This window comes from Astatotilapia calliptera, chromosome 11, assembly GCF_900246225.1.
Source record: "Astatotilapia calliptera chromosome 11, fAstCal1.2, whole genome shotgun sequence".
Classification (NCBI taxonomy): Eukaryota; Metazoa; Chordata; class Actinopteri; order Cichliformes; family Cichlidae; genus Astatotilapia; species Astatotilapia calliptera.
Window position 1 is genome coordinate 24,799,259 of NC_039312.1, and position 18,463 is coordinate 24,817,721.

The window sequence follows — 18,463 nt, forward strand, 5'->3', positions numbered from 1 at the left end:
TTTTGGTTATAGTCTCCCTGTCTGATGCTTCCACATTCCTTGGGTTGACCTCAGACATAAAGCAAGCAGAAGTTTGTAGAGTTGGAGAAGAAATACAAGGAGTCTGTAAAATGCTAAACAAAGGAAGGCTGCTGCTGCAGAGCTGAGCTGTACAGGGGGCTTGAATAATCAGTTTAATAACATTATCCTGGCTGTGCTCTGTGGCGCATGCACCCGTTAATGGAGTGTCAGTGTTAAACTGCCGCTTTGCCCATTATTAACAACGGCCTACGGTCAACCACACACGATAATAAAAACCGCATAAAACCCAACATAACTTCAACAGACAAGCGTAATGAAATTCTCAGCATTATGAGCACGGTTATGGTAATAAGCGGTGGTGGTGGTGGTGAGGCACAGCGTTAAGGGTTACAAGGCAACAGAGGAGAAAATTAAAAAGATGAAGTTGTAGTCTGTGATGCTTTTTTTGGGGAGGGGTTGGGTGGGAGACAGAGAAGACTAATCTAGTCTAGTTAAAATAGAACTTACTTGTAATGGCCAACACTGTCTGCCCTTACAACTGACGGGAAAGCTTTCAAGGTTACTTGCCAATGCGATTATTCACATTATGAGAGTTTCTAGTTTGTGAATGCAAGTCCATACACGTGTATACAAACTGACTGAGGGCTGAGTTCTCTGCTTACGGGCAGATGGGAATAGAGGCAAGAATGCACATGCACAGTACTCTGAGTAAAGGTCATCGCTTCAAAGTAAGGTCTTTCAGACCGAAGAGGAAGGTTGGTAAACAAGCTGATGCGAGCTTGAGATGGCATTGGATGGAGAGGATGTGCGGCCAAGCAAGCATGCATGTCCGGCTCTTACCATGTTGTCAATACTCCTCACCCCCTTTAGTGTCTCTTAAATGGAACAAAATCAATGGCACACTGGAGGATGGTAAATAATATTTTCTGAAAGCCATTTAATACCACAGAAAATCCCAACTACATTAAATTAAATATCCGCAATGTGCTTGAGAGCTGTCACAGTAAAGAGATTACAATAACCTTCTCGAAGACGCTTTGAGCTGGTTCTGCTTTGGAAAACATGAAGGTTGAAAGAGAAACAAATCAACAACATAAAACCTTGTCCTATCACCCAAACGATTCATTCACAATACACAGCTGAGCAATTATGTGTGCAACTAAAAGAAGAAAACTGAATGGAGCATCTTTATAGCGCTGCGAGTAGAATCCTCATCATCATTTTCTAAGAACGTAGCCCGCCATTTTTCACACTGCAGTATACATGAAAGGAAAATTGCCCACCTTTCTGTCCAAGATGCAGAATTGCAGCGTGCGCTCACAAGCCAAGCTGCTCAGGCATCTCTAAAGCAATCACTTGCCCTTCAGTTGATTTTTTTTGTTTTGTTTTTTTAAATACCCCGCTTGTTGCTGATTTTTATTGTACTCTGCCCTATAATGTCTCCCAATATACCCATTTACTGCTTTATGACATTCTTTATTTTTTTTATGGACAACAACTCCATCTCTCGCTCCATCCTTTCATCCGTTCTCCTTCCACCTGCCTCTGCAGTTACACCAGAGGTTGATTGTCTCCGCAAGTGGAGGGTAGGGACTCCGAGCTTGCTTTGTAGATCGGCTTTTTCTGAGACCGGTCATCACTGGAGAGAGGAAGAAAGGAGAAGAAAGACGAGCATGATTATCAGTATATCGATCTCTCAGTAGGTGCTCGAAAGGTATAAGTGAGGAAATTATAGACTAGAACCAAGCACTGGAAGCGCACCTGGCTGCTGATATGAAAGTACATTATCCTCTCCCTCTCTTATCTGTATCTATTTGTACACACATGCTTGTATACTCAGCACAGGTTTGTAAAGTTTAGTAGTTGTTTTTAGGCCACTACAAACATGCAGAACTTCTGATTGCTGCAGAATCTTGTGAAAATTCTGCCTTTTGTAACTGGTTTTTTTTTTTTTAAATCTACATGGAAAAGAAGTTAATGGGTAAAGCTACATTGGGTCACGGTGCACATTAAGGCACTGTCAGCTTTCACGATTAATGGGAGTTCCACTAATTTCCTTATAATTGCTGTAGCCTTCTTTATACTTTTACACTAGACAGAGAATTTAACCTACTGTCATAAGCCCGAGCCTTTGGCGAGTAGGAAGTGCGTGGAAACGCATGGGAGCAAAGGGAGGACGAAAAAGATCAAGGATGAGGTCAAGTGGATCAGGGCTTCTGAGATTGAATTTAATATTCATGATGGTAAATGCCTTTTCAAATAGGTGGAAGTCGGCACATATGTAAAGTTTTTTTTTTCCATCCTCTCTTTTTCTTTTGAGAGAACAGTCAGAGAGTGAAGCATACACCAAGGTGCACACTGCCGCACACACCTACACTTACACGGTGACTGAAATGACTTTGGTTCACATGATATCACACTAGACAGAGTGAAATTTTGTGGAAATTGCTGTAATCATTTAAAAAGCTATCCTCTGGGTAACAGGAGGGGGAGGGTGACTAGATAAACAAGCACAAACATTCTCTTGCACTGAAGACACACAATCCATCAAATTGTAAACACGCTTTAAAAAGATCACATCTAAAAAGTGAAGACTTAAGATGACAAGACACAAACACGCAGTTGTTTCTTACATGGGTCCCTTGCTGGTCTTGGTCTCTTTGGCTCTGCGGCACAGGAATACAATCATCGAGAGGATGAACACCACAAGAGCTACAGCTACTGCCGAGATCATCAGCATGAGACGGCCATCACTTGTCTCATACCAGTGGGCATCCTCTGTGGGACAGACATGAAGGAAAACATGTATCACACGGAATGCGAAATCAGCAAAAGTATTCACATTCTGCCTCCAGGCGAAGCTTCTAAAGGCAACCTTATGCTTGTTTGTGATAGAAAAGACTGTATTCCTCACAGTTCAAACTGTTACAGCCTTATACGCAGCGCTGATCTTCAAGAAGCCTGCTTGTTACAATTTGCAAGAACTGGCTGATCGGCCCTGTTATGTGCACAATTTCCCAATTTAATGGTAATGTTTGGGGGGGAAAAAAAAAAAAAGAGGGATTTTTCTGAATCCAGCCTTTAGAGCTGCGGATAAAGTAAACACTGAAAAATTAAGATTACGAGTATTGGAGGCAACAACAAATACATGTTGGAGGCAACACGGTTTGATCCCGGTTTGATCCCCGGGCTCTCTGTCCTGGTTGTTGTGTCCTACTGCCTACTGGTTCTGGCCAGAGGGGCCGATGGCGCGATATGGCAGCCTCGCTTCTGTCAGTCTCTGGCTGTGGCTACAACTGTAGCTTGCCTCCACTAGTGTGTGAATGCGAGAGTGAATGAATAGTGGCATTGTAAAGCGCTCTGGGTGCCTTGCTATATAAATCCAATCCATTATTATTATTGGCTTAATTGCATTTTTACAGATTGCATAATTTCAACTATTGGAACTATAAAGCTCCTACTGGGTGAGAGAATAGCATTTAAACACTGCAGTGTGTTAACAGTTTGTAATCATTCACAGATCAGCAATGAAGACGATGAAGACTGATGAGTTTCTGTTAATTGGATTAGCTATAATGTTGTAATGGAATTACTTTTGTACTTGAAAGCAACCATCATGTTTCATAAGATTTAAAAAAAAAAATCACTTATCAATCATGCAGATTTTAGACAAAGGCAAAGTGAGACTGTGCAAGCGCCTAAATACCTAAAGCTGAGTACAATGTGAATGCATGCAAGAATGCATTGATTTGCAAATGAAACTAAAGTAAACTGATTTTTTTGATTGTTTTTATATTTGGAAAAATATAAAAGATTTATATCACTTTATTGCTAACAACAACTTCATGTTTATATGCATGGTGTTGGATTACCTGTCTCTTAACAACACTCTAAAGAGACCAAGTGTTGTTTTTAAAGCAAATGTTTTTTACTTTTTTTCTGGTTATGGGATTTCAGCTGCACAGGGTCTCCCTGAACTGTTGGGCTTTTAATTTAACAATGTTCTAAATGTTTGTTTGTTTTTGTAATGAATAGCAGGTCTGAGATGCAGGCAGGCCAGCTTAACACCTGGGTACTTTTACTACATAGTCATGCTGTTGTAATGTGCAGAATGTGGTTTAGCAGTGTCTTTGTTTCCTGAAAAAGTCATCTGGTTGCCACCATGTGTTGCTCTAAAACCATTATACACGGTCAGGCTTCAAGGATCTTTACAGACTTTAATGTTACCCATGCGATGGGAACTAATGCTCCACTGTGCACTGATAAAAAGCTGTGGGGAGATAGATCTACCTTTAAGATTAGGCTTAAAACTTTACTTTTTCATAAAGCTTATAGAGTTAGATCTGGATCAGGTGAGGCTGAACCATCCCTTAGTTGTGCTTCTGTAGGTTCAGGCTGCTGGGGGAGTTTCTGAGCAATTTTTCCTTTCACTCTTGATATATTTATACACCCCTTCTGTATGTCATTGCATTTTGTCTACTCTTTTACATGGTTTGTTTTGTCCTCATCTCTCTATACTCTCCCTTTTCCTCCCTCACTTTTCAACCGGTCACAACCTGTTTCTGCCAGAAGTTTATCCTTCCCACTGTCACCAAGTGCTTGCTGATAACAAATACAACTGAATTGAACAAAAGCGAATTTAGTGCTTCCTTCCCATTTGATGTGGTGACCACAATTGTCAAAAATAATTTTTCATTTTGATTCAGTGAACCAGATTTTGGCATCATTTATGTGCCTCATTTGTAAATTCATTTCTTTGCATGGTAGAGTTTTAACTTGCAAACTATGTTTACTGATGATGGTTTTTAAAACTCTTCCTGAGCGTATGCAATGATTTCTACTACAGAATCATGTCTGGTTTTAGTGCAGCGTGTCTGAGTAGGACCCTAACTTAATTCAGTATTGGATTTCAGATGATAAACGTCCAAATTATTTGCAATTTTATGTTGACTGCTGAGTTTTATGAATGATGAACCCCTCCCGCATCTCTACTCATGAAAGATTTGGCATCTGTGATGCTCTTCTTATACTGAATCATTTCATTTTTTAACTAAACCCAAACTTGAAGCAATTTTCAAACCATTGCCTTAATGTCCTAACTTTTTTGCATACAGAGCTGACAAAATCTTACACTTTCTGATTCGTCAGTTATTGTCGTCATATATTATACCGTCATTTGTACATTATGTATATGTATGATGTCTAAGGGACTATAGGACTTTAGATGTAACAGTGGGAAAATGGCTCATAATGTCTAAATTTCACAACTCTTCAGTAGAGCTCTTCATTTACACACCATCACTTGATATTTCAGTCAAAAGAAAAAAAGGAATCAAAGGTCAGGTAAAACCACAGCTTCTTATAATTACCCTCTTATCCTTTAAAGTCGAGGCAGTTGTACTATTACCATTTGTTTATGATATTTAAAATGTATTATATCCTCAGGTATGACCTTCTTACATGTTTGACATTTTAGAGGTAATTTCTTTTGGGACTTTGTTCCCCCCCCTTTTTTTTTTTTAACGTGAGGTGTTTTAATAAATGTCTTTGTTGGGGCGATGTGGCCTTTTTCATATTTCTTTGTAATTTCTCCTTCAGATACATTAAACCTCAAGCCTGTACTGTACTTCCCATAAATTTAAAGCATCAAAGGTTGGCGTCTCGTATCTGACAACTTCTGCATACGCTCCTGCTGACGTAAAAGTATCCTAATACCTGACCTTTCTGGTGATATTTGACTGCGAAAAGGAAATGGAACATAATATTTAGTTTTGTTTTTGCTCAGGGGATGTTTAATATTGATGGATGAAATTTCCCCTCAGTTACAAGGAAACCATAGCTAGTTTTCAGAAAGAGGAAATGTAGAAAAATCAGTACAAAGGACAAAAGGCCTCACCCAGGTAAATCTTTTCTTACCCGGCAGTACAGTAATGCTGATAGTGCGTCTCTTGCTGAGGGACTCCACAGATGGATGCCTAGCAGAGCAAGTGTACTGTCCTTCATCCATCGCATTCAATTTTGACAGTTTCAGTGAAGAAGAGGGCAGAACCCAGTCACTTCCCTGAGAGAGAAAGACATACGGTGGAGAAAAACAGAATGAAAAAAGGAGGAAAATATGTCTATTTACCAGACTGTTCGCAGCCTTAGGACAAACAGCTAAACACATACAAATTAAAACTGCACTTAGCTGAGCGCAAAAGATGAAACAGAGAACATATACTGCCATGTGACAAAAAAAAAAGAGAAGAGAAAAAGGGGAATCGTTTTTAGGCAGACTTGTGCAAGGATGGAAAATGAGAGCAAGTGAAATCTAGACTGGAAGAAACAGATGGACTGGTAATGGGACAGAAAGACAGAAATATCAGCGGGTGTTTGATCCTCAGAGAGCAGCCCCCAAAAGTCCCAAATCAAACGTATTTACCTGAGCAATAATCCCAATGAATGAACACACATCACCACAAGTCAATAACCCAGATAACACCATCATCCGCAAAGAATGATGCTGCAACAACACACTGTTAACACAACACATAATGAGATGGCAAGGGAGAAGGATGAATTGTTGACACAGAAATAGCAGCACTATTATGAGATAGAGCCCAACATGGGAGGAAACAAATAATAGGCCAAACACAAGGATTGAAAAACAAATGAGCGTGGAGGAGAGTTTAAAAAAAAAAAAAAAACATTACACCATGCAAATGATTTGGCTCCTGGGAGCTACAGTTCCTGCCAAGAAAGTCCATTTCAATTTGAATGGATCTGAATTAAGAGGATTTCCCATAAAGGCCAGGTCTGGCCAAAGCAGCATTTTGTATGCAAATCCACTGGCTCCCAAAGCAGTGGCCTGTTTCTGCCTCTGTCCTGCTGTCATTACCGGGGGCCAATGTGCCCACGGCGGCTGTCTGTCAAACTGTACGCCACTTTCTACCCCACATCCATTTCTGTCAAACACACAGTGGGCTTGCAGACACAGACAGAAAAACTCACACACACACACACACACACACACACACACGCGCTCACATAAACTGTGACATGAACATATTGTTTGGTCGTATTATTTCCCTGAATGCGTAATTCCTTTTTTTCTAATGGTCCCAAGTGATTTGTGAGCACATACAATACACCGTCACTTCTACTGGTTATAATTATTAGTCTTCATCAAAGTGACAGTGTTGTACATTAAATAACCACAAAAAAACTTGAAGTATTACATATGATCATGTGGAGGACAAACAGTATTAACAGCATAAAATGTCCACTGAATTGGATTTGGACTTGTAAGCTCATTTAAAACCCGGATTAGCAGTGACCCTTTAACAAGCATATTAACCCTAAGCCAACTTATCAAGAGGAATAACAAAACGGGAAACTTGGCAAGTGTGTCTGCATGTCCCTAGATGTCTTAATAGTTGCATAGCTTCATTACACTTCTTACACAAGTTGCGATTTTGACACCTTGAAAGCATAATATAATTTTCTCACTGTGAAGACTCGGTGTATTTCCTGACTCATCAACTTATTCTTGGACGCCATGCCAGTTGTCAGTTTGGCATTTTACACTGCGATGTCTTAATTTCCCTTGGGCAAGAGTTTCTTCGCTCAGCAAAGAGCCCAGTTGAATAATTCAATGCCGGTTAACCAAACACTGGAAAAAAAAATCATTAGAAATCTATCCGCATAATTGTTTTCAGGTTGACTGGCTCTTGTCTAGACCTCATTAAACTATTAATCCTCTGTAAGTGGGCAAGCTGCAATCCCCAGCGAGTGGTGTGCCCAAGCCAACCGGTCACTTAAATACAGAGCACTTCTTCTGTGAAGGGGATGGAAAGACGGCGGGCAAGGGGAAACAAGTGGCTTGACAAAGTCAGAAAGGGAAACAGAAAAGGAGGAGAGAAAACTAAGAGAGTGCTTGAACAAAGGCAAGAAGCCAGCAGAGACTGGGTGAGAATGGAAGAAGACAGGACAGTAAAAAAAAAAAAAAAAGGTCAAACTGAGCGGGAGGGAGAGAGTGGTGAGAGAGAGAATGACAAGTTTCCAAAAGCATAATGAGGGCACAGCCACTGTGCACGCTCCCGAGGCTTTCTCACCTCTTTGTACCAGAAGTAGCTCGGCTCCTCTGATGAGCTGGCAGAGCATTTCACCACCACGTCGTCTCCGAGTCGCACCTTCAGCTCATGTGGGGTACCCAGGTATCCGGTGTAGCCTTCCCTGGACAGTGACAGCTCCCCCATATCTAAGACGCAGTCGGGAATGAGAACGTGTGATCGGGCATTAATGAAGCAGGAAATTTAATATAAGCTGAAACAACTTTGTCAACCGTTCAGGCCGTAACTGAACATATGTTTGCAGTGGCAGCAGCTGGTAAACACTCAGATATTTTAAGTATATTTGAGCATAAATGCTCAAGTTTGATTGCCTCCCTGTGGTACAGACTGTACCAAGCGGTCAATAATAATGATAATAGGCTTCATCTTATTGAAGTCTTTAGAGAGGCAATGTTGTGAATAATGGCTCATTTTCTCTTCTATCTCAATAGATGGCCCACGTCCATCCAGCTCTTGGCTTCTTTCCTCCTCTCTCTCCTTCGGTCCTACAGTCCATTCTAATCTTTTCCTCATATTGATCACCCCTGTGAGGCTGAGGAGCCTATCAAACAACATTATGGTCGATTCGATGGCCACTGAGAAGTTAGAGGGCACTGAAAATCTGACTAGCTATGCCATGAATGACATTTCTTGAAGCTTTGCATTGATAACGGATACCTTAAAGCTGGAGCCGCCCCGCTGGGGACACGGCTCTGTTTATCTGAAGCGAATGGAAAAAAAAAATAAAACAACTGCGGTCAATCTTTCGTAGGTAAGAGTACATATTTGCATCGGAGCTCTACTTCCTGTTGTTTTTGTTGTGCAACCTCTGCAGTGCCATTGTATAGATATGTCTATTAATATTTAATATGTTTTTCTATCCCTCACTGTGAAGAGAGCTGTGTCCACAGTGTCTGAAAGATTGTCTTTACCTCCTGCTGGGTGGGAAATATGACGGAAATTGGTTTCGCAGTTTATCTGTTCAATCGTTTTAGACTGTTTACCGGTGTATATTTAGGTGTTTTATCCTCGTCCCTTTGTTAGCAATACTAGTAATCTCAAATTGTCCTGTGTTTTCCTTACTGAAAGTGAAATTCAGCAATACCATGCATTATTTTCTACTCACATATTTATCTAGATTTTTGCAGATGCCTATTTGACATGTACAACACACACACACACACACACACACACACACACACACACAGACGCTATAACGATCTAAGGTTAATTATTTGTCAAAAGGAAAACACAGCGTCACAGAGTCATTGTTCCTCACAGCTCCCACCCACGCCACCCGACACACTCACAATGCACTTTGAAGGACAGGGGCTGCGAGGAGTTGTCTGGCTCGGTCACGTTTTCGTCATTGGACACACAGCGGTAGGGCCCCTCGTAGTACCTTCCTGCATGGGGAATAGACAGCACTAGCGTGTCTGCGAGCTGCTGGATCTTCAGTGAGTAGAAGCACCAATATCTCTCCATAACGGGACGCCAGCCATGCATGTACTGTTAAAGAGAAAAAGGGGAAGAAAAAGAAAAAGAGAGGTCTTCTTTTACATTTACTTTTCAGTAATGAAAATTCTCTGCTGCATAATACTTCTTTGAGCTTACATAAGCTCAGAGAAAATAAATTAATATGATAGTTATACACATTAGCAGTCTAAGGTTATACAATAGTAATCACATCCCTAGTGATTTAAAAATGATTTAATTAAACATAAAAAAAAATAAAAGTCACGTGTCTTGAATTATTACTTTGCAGCCATCTGATTACATTTGAAATATCATATTCAGGAGGAAAAGTTACATAATCATTGTCATTACTGGGAATTACTGTGGTGGATCATTTTTAGGAGTTACATGTTATGAAGTGATAATGTTTACTGAACTTTTGATAGTTATAAGAAAGTTTAATCTTTATTTTGAAAAACGAAATTTAGGAACAGTAATGAATCATAGCAGTGAGCTCCTTCTCAGGTATACAAAATCTCCAACGTTACAAACAGAGCTGTGACATGCACATCGTGATATTTTTCAAGTGCACTCTTTTCCTTTTTCACCCATCTTCCTCCAGCTCACCTTGGAGTAGACCTCAAAGTGGACCTGGCTGATGTTCAGGTCGGAGTCTGTGTATAGACACTCCAGCGTGACCGTGTCTCCCTCCAAAACTGGCTCAGTTGGCCCTTTGATGACCAAAGACGCTGCATGTGGACAGACATAACAGATGATTAAGTGAGAGGTTGCGGAGGTGGGTGTACCTCCTGAGCACTGCTTTCAAAACAGCTTTCTTCCCGGAGAACCTTGGAGTACTCATAAAAACACCACAAGCACATGACCAACAGGTTTTTCAACTTGACGGATACTGTTGATAACAGAGACTGATTCTCTTTCACTTCAGGCAAGAAGTGCTGCATAACATGGTTTACATATTTTTTTCACAAGAACTGAATGCGAGGCTGGCCTCCGCACACTCTACATAAAACATTTAGCTGCTCTTATGCGTTAGTCTCTCGATAATTCTAACAATATTTCCTGTTTCACTCTGTGTGTCGCAAGGGAAAACCTATCAGTGTGACAGAAGAGAAAAACAAAGCCTTTCCTCAAGAGAACAGATCAACTAAGAGACACACAGACAAGGAGACAAACAGGCGAGCAGACGCCACACGAAGCCCAGGGGCTTCAGCTGTATGAATATATTTATGAAAAAAGGAAGACCAGAACCCCGCTGAAAGATTAAACCAATATCTCATTACAGACGAGCAAATAATATTCAGCTCTTTGAGAGAACCGCATAAAAGTCCATGAGTAATATGAAAAATATTTACCATAACTGCCATGAATCAGGGAGACCACTGCAGCAAGAAGAAGCGCTTTCATGGCTGTGGAAAACAATATCAACACAAATATCTGAGAACACGTCGTGGGCTCCTGCGCACTTTCTCGAAATGAAAGTTTGCTCAGTATTTATGTATAGGAGGGTGTAGGTGTGGCTTTCTTCTTCGTGTGATTTTCAGGAAGCGCGTTCGAAGAAAAGTTGAAAATCCAGCCAGCATTTAAAAAAGTAAACAACCAGTCAACACCAAACCATAAATACACGACTTACTGAGTCTAGTTACGAATATGTTGTGACTCATTTGTCACATACACAAGAAACACTGTAAAGTGAACGCAGTGTAAACTCAGTGAACAAAACAAGGACCGCTGCTGCTGCTCCAATAATGAAATTCACTTCGCGGTGCGTCACTTGTCTCTTAGGGCGGTGGAGTCTGTCACGTCTGAACTCGTTGAGGTCGGCGTTTTGCTGCTCAAGTTCATCGGAATGTGAAAGCACTTGTGACACGTTACCGCAGAGCGTGCTATCTAAAACCGGGGAAGCACAGCGTTTTACGCTTCATTTTCTCTGACCTTTGATTGATTAGCTGTTAACCGGAGCTGAACCGCAGACTCTGTGGGCCTCAGATGCGCTGACCTACACATGTTCGAGTTATCTGAATACGCGCAGACAGCTCGTTAAAAACAATGCAAGACAGCCGAGCAAAGAGACTACCTGTCAAAATCCTATAAAATGTTATTTGCTCTCGTGTGCTGTTATGTCTCCATTTAGTAGAATGAACTGGATAAACATAAAAATCCATTTTCCCTAAAAAGCGCCCTGAGGGAGTGATTGGTAATTCATTATCATTGCCGTTTCACTGCATATGTTGTCAAACACTTCATGGTTTAATGTTTTTATTGCATGTTTTTTATTGTTATTATTAGCGATGGTGGCCGTGGTGTAAATGGGCAGTGGACATTCATGGGGTTTGGGGATATTGTGCGCAATATTTTGAGATTACTGTGTATTTGTTCACTGCGGATGAATAAAAACACCAATAAAGTAAAAAGCAACAACAAAGAAATGTTTTGTTAGATTTTTGGCCTTGAAACAACATATTACTTAAAAAAAAAGAGAGACTACAGTGTCTTATAAAATTATTGAGCCACTTCTCATTACTTTATATTTTGCTGGGAAAATGGGAAAAAGGTGCAGTTGATTTATTGAAACGTACAAACATACATTAAAATAAAGCAAACGTTTTTAAAATTAAATACATTCCTTCTTTATTCTTCAACACAACCTGAACTCTGTTCTTTGTGTTTCTATTATGGTGGGCTTTTCACTGCATTTGGTAGTGTGATTGAGATCAATTGCTAACACTTTCCAGATGGTATTGCATGGTGGATCAAAATCTGTGTTCTACTTTTCTGTGTTCATAATTCCACCAGTTTTCATACAATCCCCAAACGAACTGGCTGAAATGCAGCCCCAAACCGTGACAGAGCATCCACTATGTTTTACAGATGGCTGAGACACTCACTGTTGTATCGCTCTCCTGACCTCCACTGTACATATTGACGAGGAATGAAATTTTTCAGATTCTGATTCATCACTTTATAAGACGTGTTGTCGTTGATTTTCTGTATAAATTTTGTGTAATTTGTCATACCTCAGCCTTTTCTCCCTGTTTCACTGAGACCATTTCTGACGAGGCTTCAGTGAACAGTAGATGGTTCAACTGAAGGTCCAGATACATCTTTCCAAACACATCTCTCTTGCTGGACTTCTGTTTCTTGAGGACATGACTTTCAGATACTGTTCATATGCTGGATGAAACTTTTTGGACCCACCACCTCTTCTTTTGTCTTCTGCTTGTCCAGTTTCATCTGATATTTTACTTCAATTCAGTTTTATTTCTGCAGGGCCAAATCAAAACAAAAGTTGCCTCAAGGCGCTTTGTTTTGTGAGGTAAAGACCCTACAATAATACAGAGAAAACAGAGAAAAGCCCAACAATCAGATGGCCCTTTATGAACAACCGTGTTGGCCTGGGACAATGGAAAGGAAAAACTCCTTTTTTCTTTCTTTTTTTTTTTTTGCTTCAATGATAATATCCGTGTTAATAGTATAAAAGAAAACAAATAAAAACCAAAACAAACACACAATCACACAATAATCATTTGAAAATGTTCAGGTGCAATGATTGAAGTGAAAACGAACGAGAAAGAACTAAAAAAATGAAAATGAGAGAACTATTGCTCGATTAAATTTTAAAGAATTACAAGAAAGCAACTCCTTGAGAACAGAATATAAAATATATAAACATAATGTAATAATGAATAATAAATAGAATAAAATATGTATTTAAAAATATGGGTGACTCAAGACTTTTGCACTGTATTGTGCAGAAGGGAAAGGAATAAGTATATAAGTTATGTGATGAAAATATTATTATTATATTATTATATATATTATAACTAAGAATTATAACTATTGTTCGAAGCATGTAAACTTTTATTTTTTAGTAAAATTAGTTCGTGTAGATACTAAAGAAAGCAACGCTTCTTTATTAAAAGATCAATTTTTTGTTGTTGTAATTCCACGAAACATCCAGCAGGTGGCATAGTAGAGGACCCAGGACTGCGGCGCCCACAGGAAACGGAGATCAACAAAGCGGAAGTATTGAAAGGAAACCTCGGTTATTTTTCCAGCTACCCAAAGGGGAAAGTGAGAGACGATTTTTGTGTCAAACAACAAATTTGGCATCACAGCAACGCCGAAGGATGGACAGATAGTGCTTGTTTAACTGAGTAAGTTGACAATTTAACGCACAGTTTTAAGATTTAGCCTCCATATAGATTCTCCACCGGATTCGGTGCTAACGTTAGCCGCTATTGTTTTTAGCACCAATGTTAGCGCAAACTTCGGTGTGTTTTTTATTGTTTGTTTTATTCGGTGAAACTCCACGGCCATGATTAATCTATGATCTGTTGTTTTTATATTTTGAGTGTCGTATTTTTCACTAACTCGATTAATGTTTTCAGTAAACCCATGCCATTGTTTGTCGGCTAAGTTGCATGGCTTGGGTCTATGCATACTTTCGGTATTGTAAAGGTAGTAGAGTTATTAATAAATGTTGTAAACAATAAGTAAAGTCAACTATCGCTAAAAGGCCCTTTATTGTAAATATAAAGCACCGGGTTTTATGGTAAAACTTGGTGTTATTTTTTACTTTAAAACCAGGAAAGTCTTGAGAGCTTTAATAAAGAAAGCAACTGGACTTCTTTAGGTTTCTGAAGACGTTTAATCCAAGAGTCTTATTCAATTTTAAAAAGAAAAGGTGGGACATCCCAGGAATTTTCCCCTTTACGTGGTCCTGAGAGTCGTTAACCCACTATTAATAATGTGACTCATCACATGAACCAAGGTGTGAGTAAAGGAGTGGGCCATTATCATCATCATGAGTTTGTTGATACCTGACATTCTAATTATATCAATAATGGTCGTTCACAGTGGGTGTAGATGGTCATAACCTCAATAGGTCACATGATGGAGTGGGCAAGAGTAGTTTTGCCCTTATCCCCCAGTGATGGAAATGACCCGCACTTTTTTTTGACACTTTGGCTCATGATCAGTAGTCTGTCAACGACTCTAAGGACCACCTCCAAAGGGGATGATCGCTAGTACGGGTTAAATACCTGGACATCCCACCATTTGTCTTTGCAAGCTCCTTTGACTTAGAACTGAAGAAGCCTCTTAAATGGAAGGTCTGGCTTCACAAACCCAAAGACAGTTGGCCCCTTTTTCAAGCTCTGAGAATTGAGAGGCTTCAAAGACATAAACTCTGCATTTTTGCCAAAGAAGACGATGATACAAGGATTTTTTATGAATGTCCTGACATTCAGCCTAAACAGCTTGATCAACCTGTGATTAATTTCTGTAGTAACTCTAATTTGTGACTTTTAATTTCAGATTCACGGCTGCGGTCCTGGTAAAGAGGTAATTCATCACATCTGAGTTCAACTTGCTGCTGAGGGTTCGAGAGAGACCTACCACAACTGTTTTGCCCCGCAGTGACGCTTCAGAGTCTCTCTGCTTTTCCATTAGCCACCAGCATGGCTAACAGCACTGTGACAGTGGTTAAGGGTCTGCCACCAGGCCCTGCGGGTAGAAGTAGTCCAGAAGGCTCTCAGGTTAGTTAATTTTTTGCTTAGTAGAACCAAAGCCAGGATCTGTGTAATAACTTACTGACTTCACCTCTTAAAATGCAAAAGATTGAGAGTGTATTTTGTTTTACATGAAGATTCTTTCTTTTTCTTTGTTTTGTTTTTTTGGGGGTTTTTTTGTTGTTGTTTTTTACATGAAATATCATGAAAATATCAGTGCAAAACTTATGGCTCCTTGCTTTAAATGTGAGAAAACTGTGTTGTATTGTGTTTTTTCATTTTATTTTTTATCTCTTACTAGAGATGGACCGATCCGATATTACGTATCGGTATCGGTCCGATACTGACCTAAATTACTGGATCGGATATCGGAGAAAAATAAAAAATGTAATCCGATCCATTAAATATCACGAAAGCACCTCACAAAACTTGCAACACGCCGTAACTCACCTCAGAACGTTAGCACGTCGGAGCGGTAGGCATCACGTGATAGAGCGGCTGTGGCATGCGGGACCTGTTGGTGGTCTGGATAGCATTTGGAGCTTCGCTAGCAACCCGGCATTTCATCTCCGACAAAGTTATCCCCGAGAGAAGTAAAGCACGTGTGTAAGTCCATCTCTGAATGTTTGTAAAGCATTCCTGCGTTAAGCTTAACGAGCGACTACCTCTCGCTCTCCGGCTGCTACTTCAATCATGAAACTGCTTAATGATCAGCTGATCGGCTTTTCTGTCGCGAGTCCGTGTCTCTTGTTTGTTTTTGGCCCACTTTGCACCAGACAGAGGAAACCAGCGGCTGAACAACAGCAGCACGTTTAAGCTTGATCAGCTGTTGTTAGAATTTATTTATTATTACTTTCTACACCAGGATCTTTTTCTACGTAGCTGACGGCTGGTAACTGTGCAGGGGCGGATCTAGCAAAGTTTAGCCAGGGGGGCCGATAGGGCATTAACAGGGAAAAGAGGGCACAAAGACATAATTTTCTTTCTTATTCTCATTTAAAATGTCGAGCTTTTAATTATTTAATATTTATCTGAATCTTACACCCAAAGTTTTAATCTGATGTAAAATGTATAGAAGTCCATTATTGTATATAGTAACTGTTAAGTCTAATATACCCTAGTAAGCTATAGTACTTTTTCCTTTGGGAAGGTACCATCTGTGCAGTCTGCAATTTTGTTGAAGAAAGATGTTGAATCTATTTAATATTTCTTGAAAAATAATTGATTTCTGTGCATTTTTTTTTCACACTGCATCAAATTAAGGTTGATTACGTCGATTAAGCATCATGAGGTGGAGTGTGAGGGGTGGTTCCCTATTTTTTATTTATTTATTTTTGTTGTTGCTGGGAGTTGGAACCCTATTAGTTAGGTTGCTTAATATTTACGCTAAGTACTCTTTAAAATACCAGAATAGGGAGGATGGTGTAGGTTTAAGTTTATTAGATTGATCAGTATTGCTGAACTATGAAATTTTTTTTTTTGCATACAGGTATAACAGAATAGCTTTAGTGTAGTTGTTGTTTTAAACTTGAGTATGAACTTATACAAAATGCAGCAAGATATTTAAAAAACAGTTTTGTTGATTAAAACACACTATATCGGATTCATATCGGTATCGGCAGATATCCAAATTTATGATATCGGTATCGGTATCGGACATAAAAAAGTGGTATCGTGCCATCTCTATCTCTTACTATCACTAAGGTATTATGCAGACCACACAACTGCACCCATTAGCTTTTGTTAAAGGATGATGGATGCATCTTCTTTTTTTCCCAGGTGCTAAGTAAGAAAAAGCTGCAGGACCTGGTGAGAGAGATTGACCCAAATGAGCAGCTGGATGAGGACGTTGAGGAGGTTTGTCAGTAGTTTAAATAAATTGTGCAAGATTTTTTTTGATCTTCTCTGTATTGAATAACATTTACATATTTTTTCATCATCTGCAATTAAAACTTGCCTAATGCTGTTAACATGATGGTATCCAAGCTATAGTGAAACGGATGGTTTCTTCAGTTCGCTGTCTGGTTTTCAAAATCCCTGTTTTCTTCTCAGATGCTGCTACAAATTGCGGATGATTTTATAGAGAGTGTAGTGACGGCAGCCTGTCAGCTGGCACGCCACCGCAAGTCCAACACCTTGGAGGTGAAAGATGTTCAGTTACATCTAGGTAAGTTGCTTGTGACGTTTTTGAATGATTGGGTCATTCTTTATTTTGTCAGGTTGTACTGTGTGCCTTGAGCTCTCACAAAAAACGTAAGAATGTTTATTCTGCAGTTATTGGTTGGCAGCTGTTTACAGAAATATTATCAAGGCTTATATTTAATTCAGTGCTACATGCCTTTTGAGAATTTGATTTGAATTATTTATTTGCTGCTATCATTTGTTGGCTATTTATATTCAAATTTTGTTGTTACTTTGAGAGCACAAGGTGATTTAGCAGACTTTATATGCATAAAAAACGTCTGGTATGAATTGATTTTTTTATCACTTAAATTATATTAATGATAAGAACTTAATTTAATATTTGTAGATGGTTTCAGATAAATGTTAGGTAAACTATGTGCTTTCTGTGATAAGTTTGAATATCACAGAGGGAGTTTAAATTATTTACTGTAAAAGCCTTGAAAGAAAAAAAAAAAACATGTATATATCAATTTTTGAAAATGAGATGGAAATTAGATCTTTCCTTATAGACTGGGTTATTTGCCAGATATGATCACTTCGATATCAATATCTATTGTAAATCCCGATGAGCCTTTTAAAGTCTGTGGCCTGCTGCCATTGTGCATTGCTTTTCTCAGAGCGCCAGTGGAACATGTGGATTCCTGGTTATGGCTCAGATGAGATCCGGCCGTTCAAGAAGGCTTGTACCACAGAGGCCCACAAACAGGTGAGCGATTGCCTCTGCTGCACATGTTAGATTACTGTAAATGGTAGAATAACTGCTGATGTTATATTTGTCAGTATGGTTAATTTGGTTTGTATTATGATGAACACTGGGCCTAATTGTTTTCATTTATTCTCATTTCAGAGAATGGCGCTGATCCGCAAGACAACCAAAAAGTAGCACGACTAAGATGTACCTATTGTGGGTTTTTTTTTTTTTTTCCCCCATTCTCTTTTATTTTCCTGTCAACTGGGATGTTTTTTTTTTTGTTTGTTTGTTTGTTTATTTTTTTTGACTAAAATAGAGAGGTGGTATTGGTGGATGTATTTTTCTTGACATTAATGTTTCATTGTCATAGCTCTGTAAGTTTTATGTGTTTTGCCAGAGTCATTGCACAATAGTGGTCTTTGTATGTTTGATTCTGTATTGTTGCCATTAAGCTAAACCTGGCAGAACTCCATTGCATCTTTGTCAATAAA

The 18,463-nt window shown here is 39.4% G+C and overlaps 2 protein-coding genes across 3 annotated transcripts; one reads left to right on the forward strand and one right to left on the reverse strand.

Moving 5' to 3' along the window:
* Positions 1 to 931: 931 nt before the first annotated feature.
* LOC113032388 (uncharacterized) lies at positions 932 to 11,586 on the reverse strand. 2 transcript variants are annotated; one of them, XM_026185297.1, is made up of 8 exons: positions 11,520 to 11,586; positions 10,940 to 10,993; positions 10,194 to 10,315; positions 9,422 to 9,620; positions 8,115 to 8,260; positions 5,938 to 6,082; positions 2,655 to 2,799; positions 932 to 1,660 (listed from the first exon to the last, which is right to left on the reverse strand). In XM_026185297.1, the coding sequence occupies exons 2-8, from the start codon at positions 10,989 to 10,991 to the stop codon at positions 1,573 to 1,575; spliced, it is 897 nt and encodes a 298-aa protein (XP_026041082.1). In that variant the 5' UTR covers positions 10,992 to 10,993; positions 11,520 to 11,586; the 3' UTR covers positions 932 to 1,572. The 2 variants fall into 2 exon arrangements, with proteins under 2 accessions (XP_026041082.1, XP_026041081.1); XM_026185296.1 differs by lacking the exon at positions 11,520 to 11,586 and adding an exon at positions 11,218 to 11,482.
* A 1,990-nt stretch (positions 11,587 to 13,576) lies between these two features.
* taf12 (TAF12 RNA polymerase II, TATA box binding protein (TBP)-associated factor) lies at positions 13,577 to 18,234 on the forward strand. The gene is made up of 6 exons (XM_026184595.1): positions 13,577 to 13,741; positions 14,904 to 15,124; positions 16,877 to 16,954; positions 17,150 to 17,264; positions 17,899 to 17,987; positions 18,129 to 18,234. The coding sequence occupies exons 2-6, from the start codon at positions 15,047 to 15,049 to the stop codon at positions 18,162 to 18,164; spliced, it is 396 nt and encodes a 131-aa protein (XP_026040380.1). The 5' UTR covers positions 13,577 to 13,741; positions 14,904 to 15,046; the 3' UTR covers positions 18,165 to 18,234.
* Positions 18,235 to 18,463: the final 229 nt, after the last annotated feature.

Bases quoted from the DNA above. Each gene is read 5' to 3' on its own strand.
- LOC113032388 (XM_026185296.1), bottom strand. From the start codon at position 11,248: ATGAGTCACAACATATTCGTAACTAGACTCA. The intron at 6,083-8,114 runs GTGAGAAAGCCT...TTTCTCTCTCAG, and splicing joins GCTACTTCTGGTACAAAGAG to GGAAGTGACTGGGTTCTGCC. The intron at 2,800-5,937 runs GTAAGAAAAGAT...TCTGTCCCACAG, and splicing joins CAGCATTACTGTACTGCCGG to AGGATGCCCACTGGTATGAG.
- taf12 (XM_026184595.1), top strand. From the start codon at position 15,047: ATGGCTAACAGCACTGTGACAGTGGTTAAGGGTCTGCCACCAGGCCCT. The intron at 16,955-17,149 runs GTTTGTCAGTAG...TTTTCTTCTCAG, and splicing joins TGGATGAGGACGTTGAGGAG to ATGCTGCTACAAATTGCGGA. The intron at 17,988-18,128 runs GTGAGCGATTGC...TTCTCATTTCAG, and splicing joins CCACAGAGGCCCACAAACAG to AGAATGGCGCTGATCCGCAA.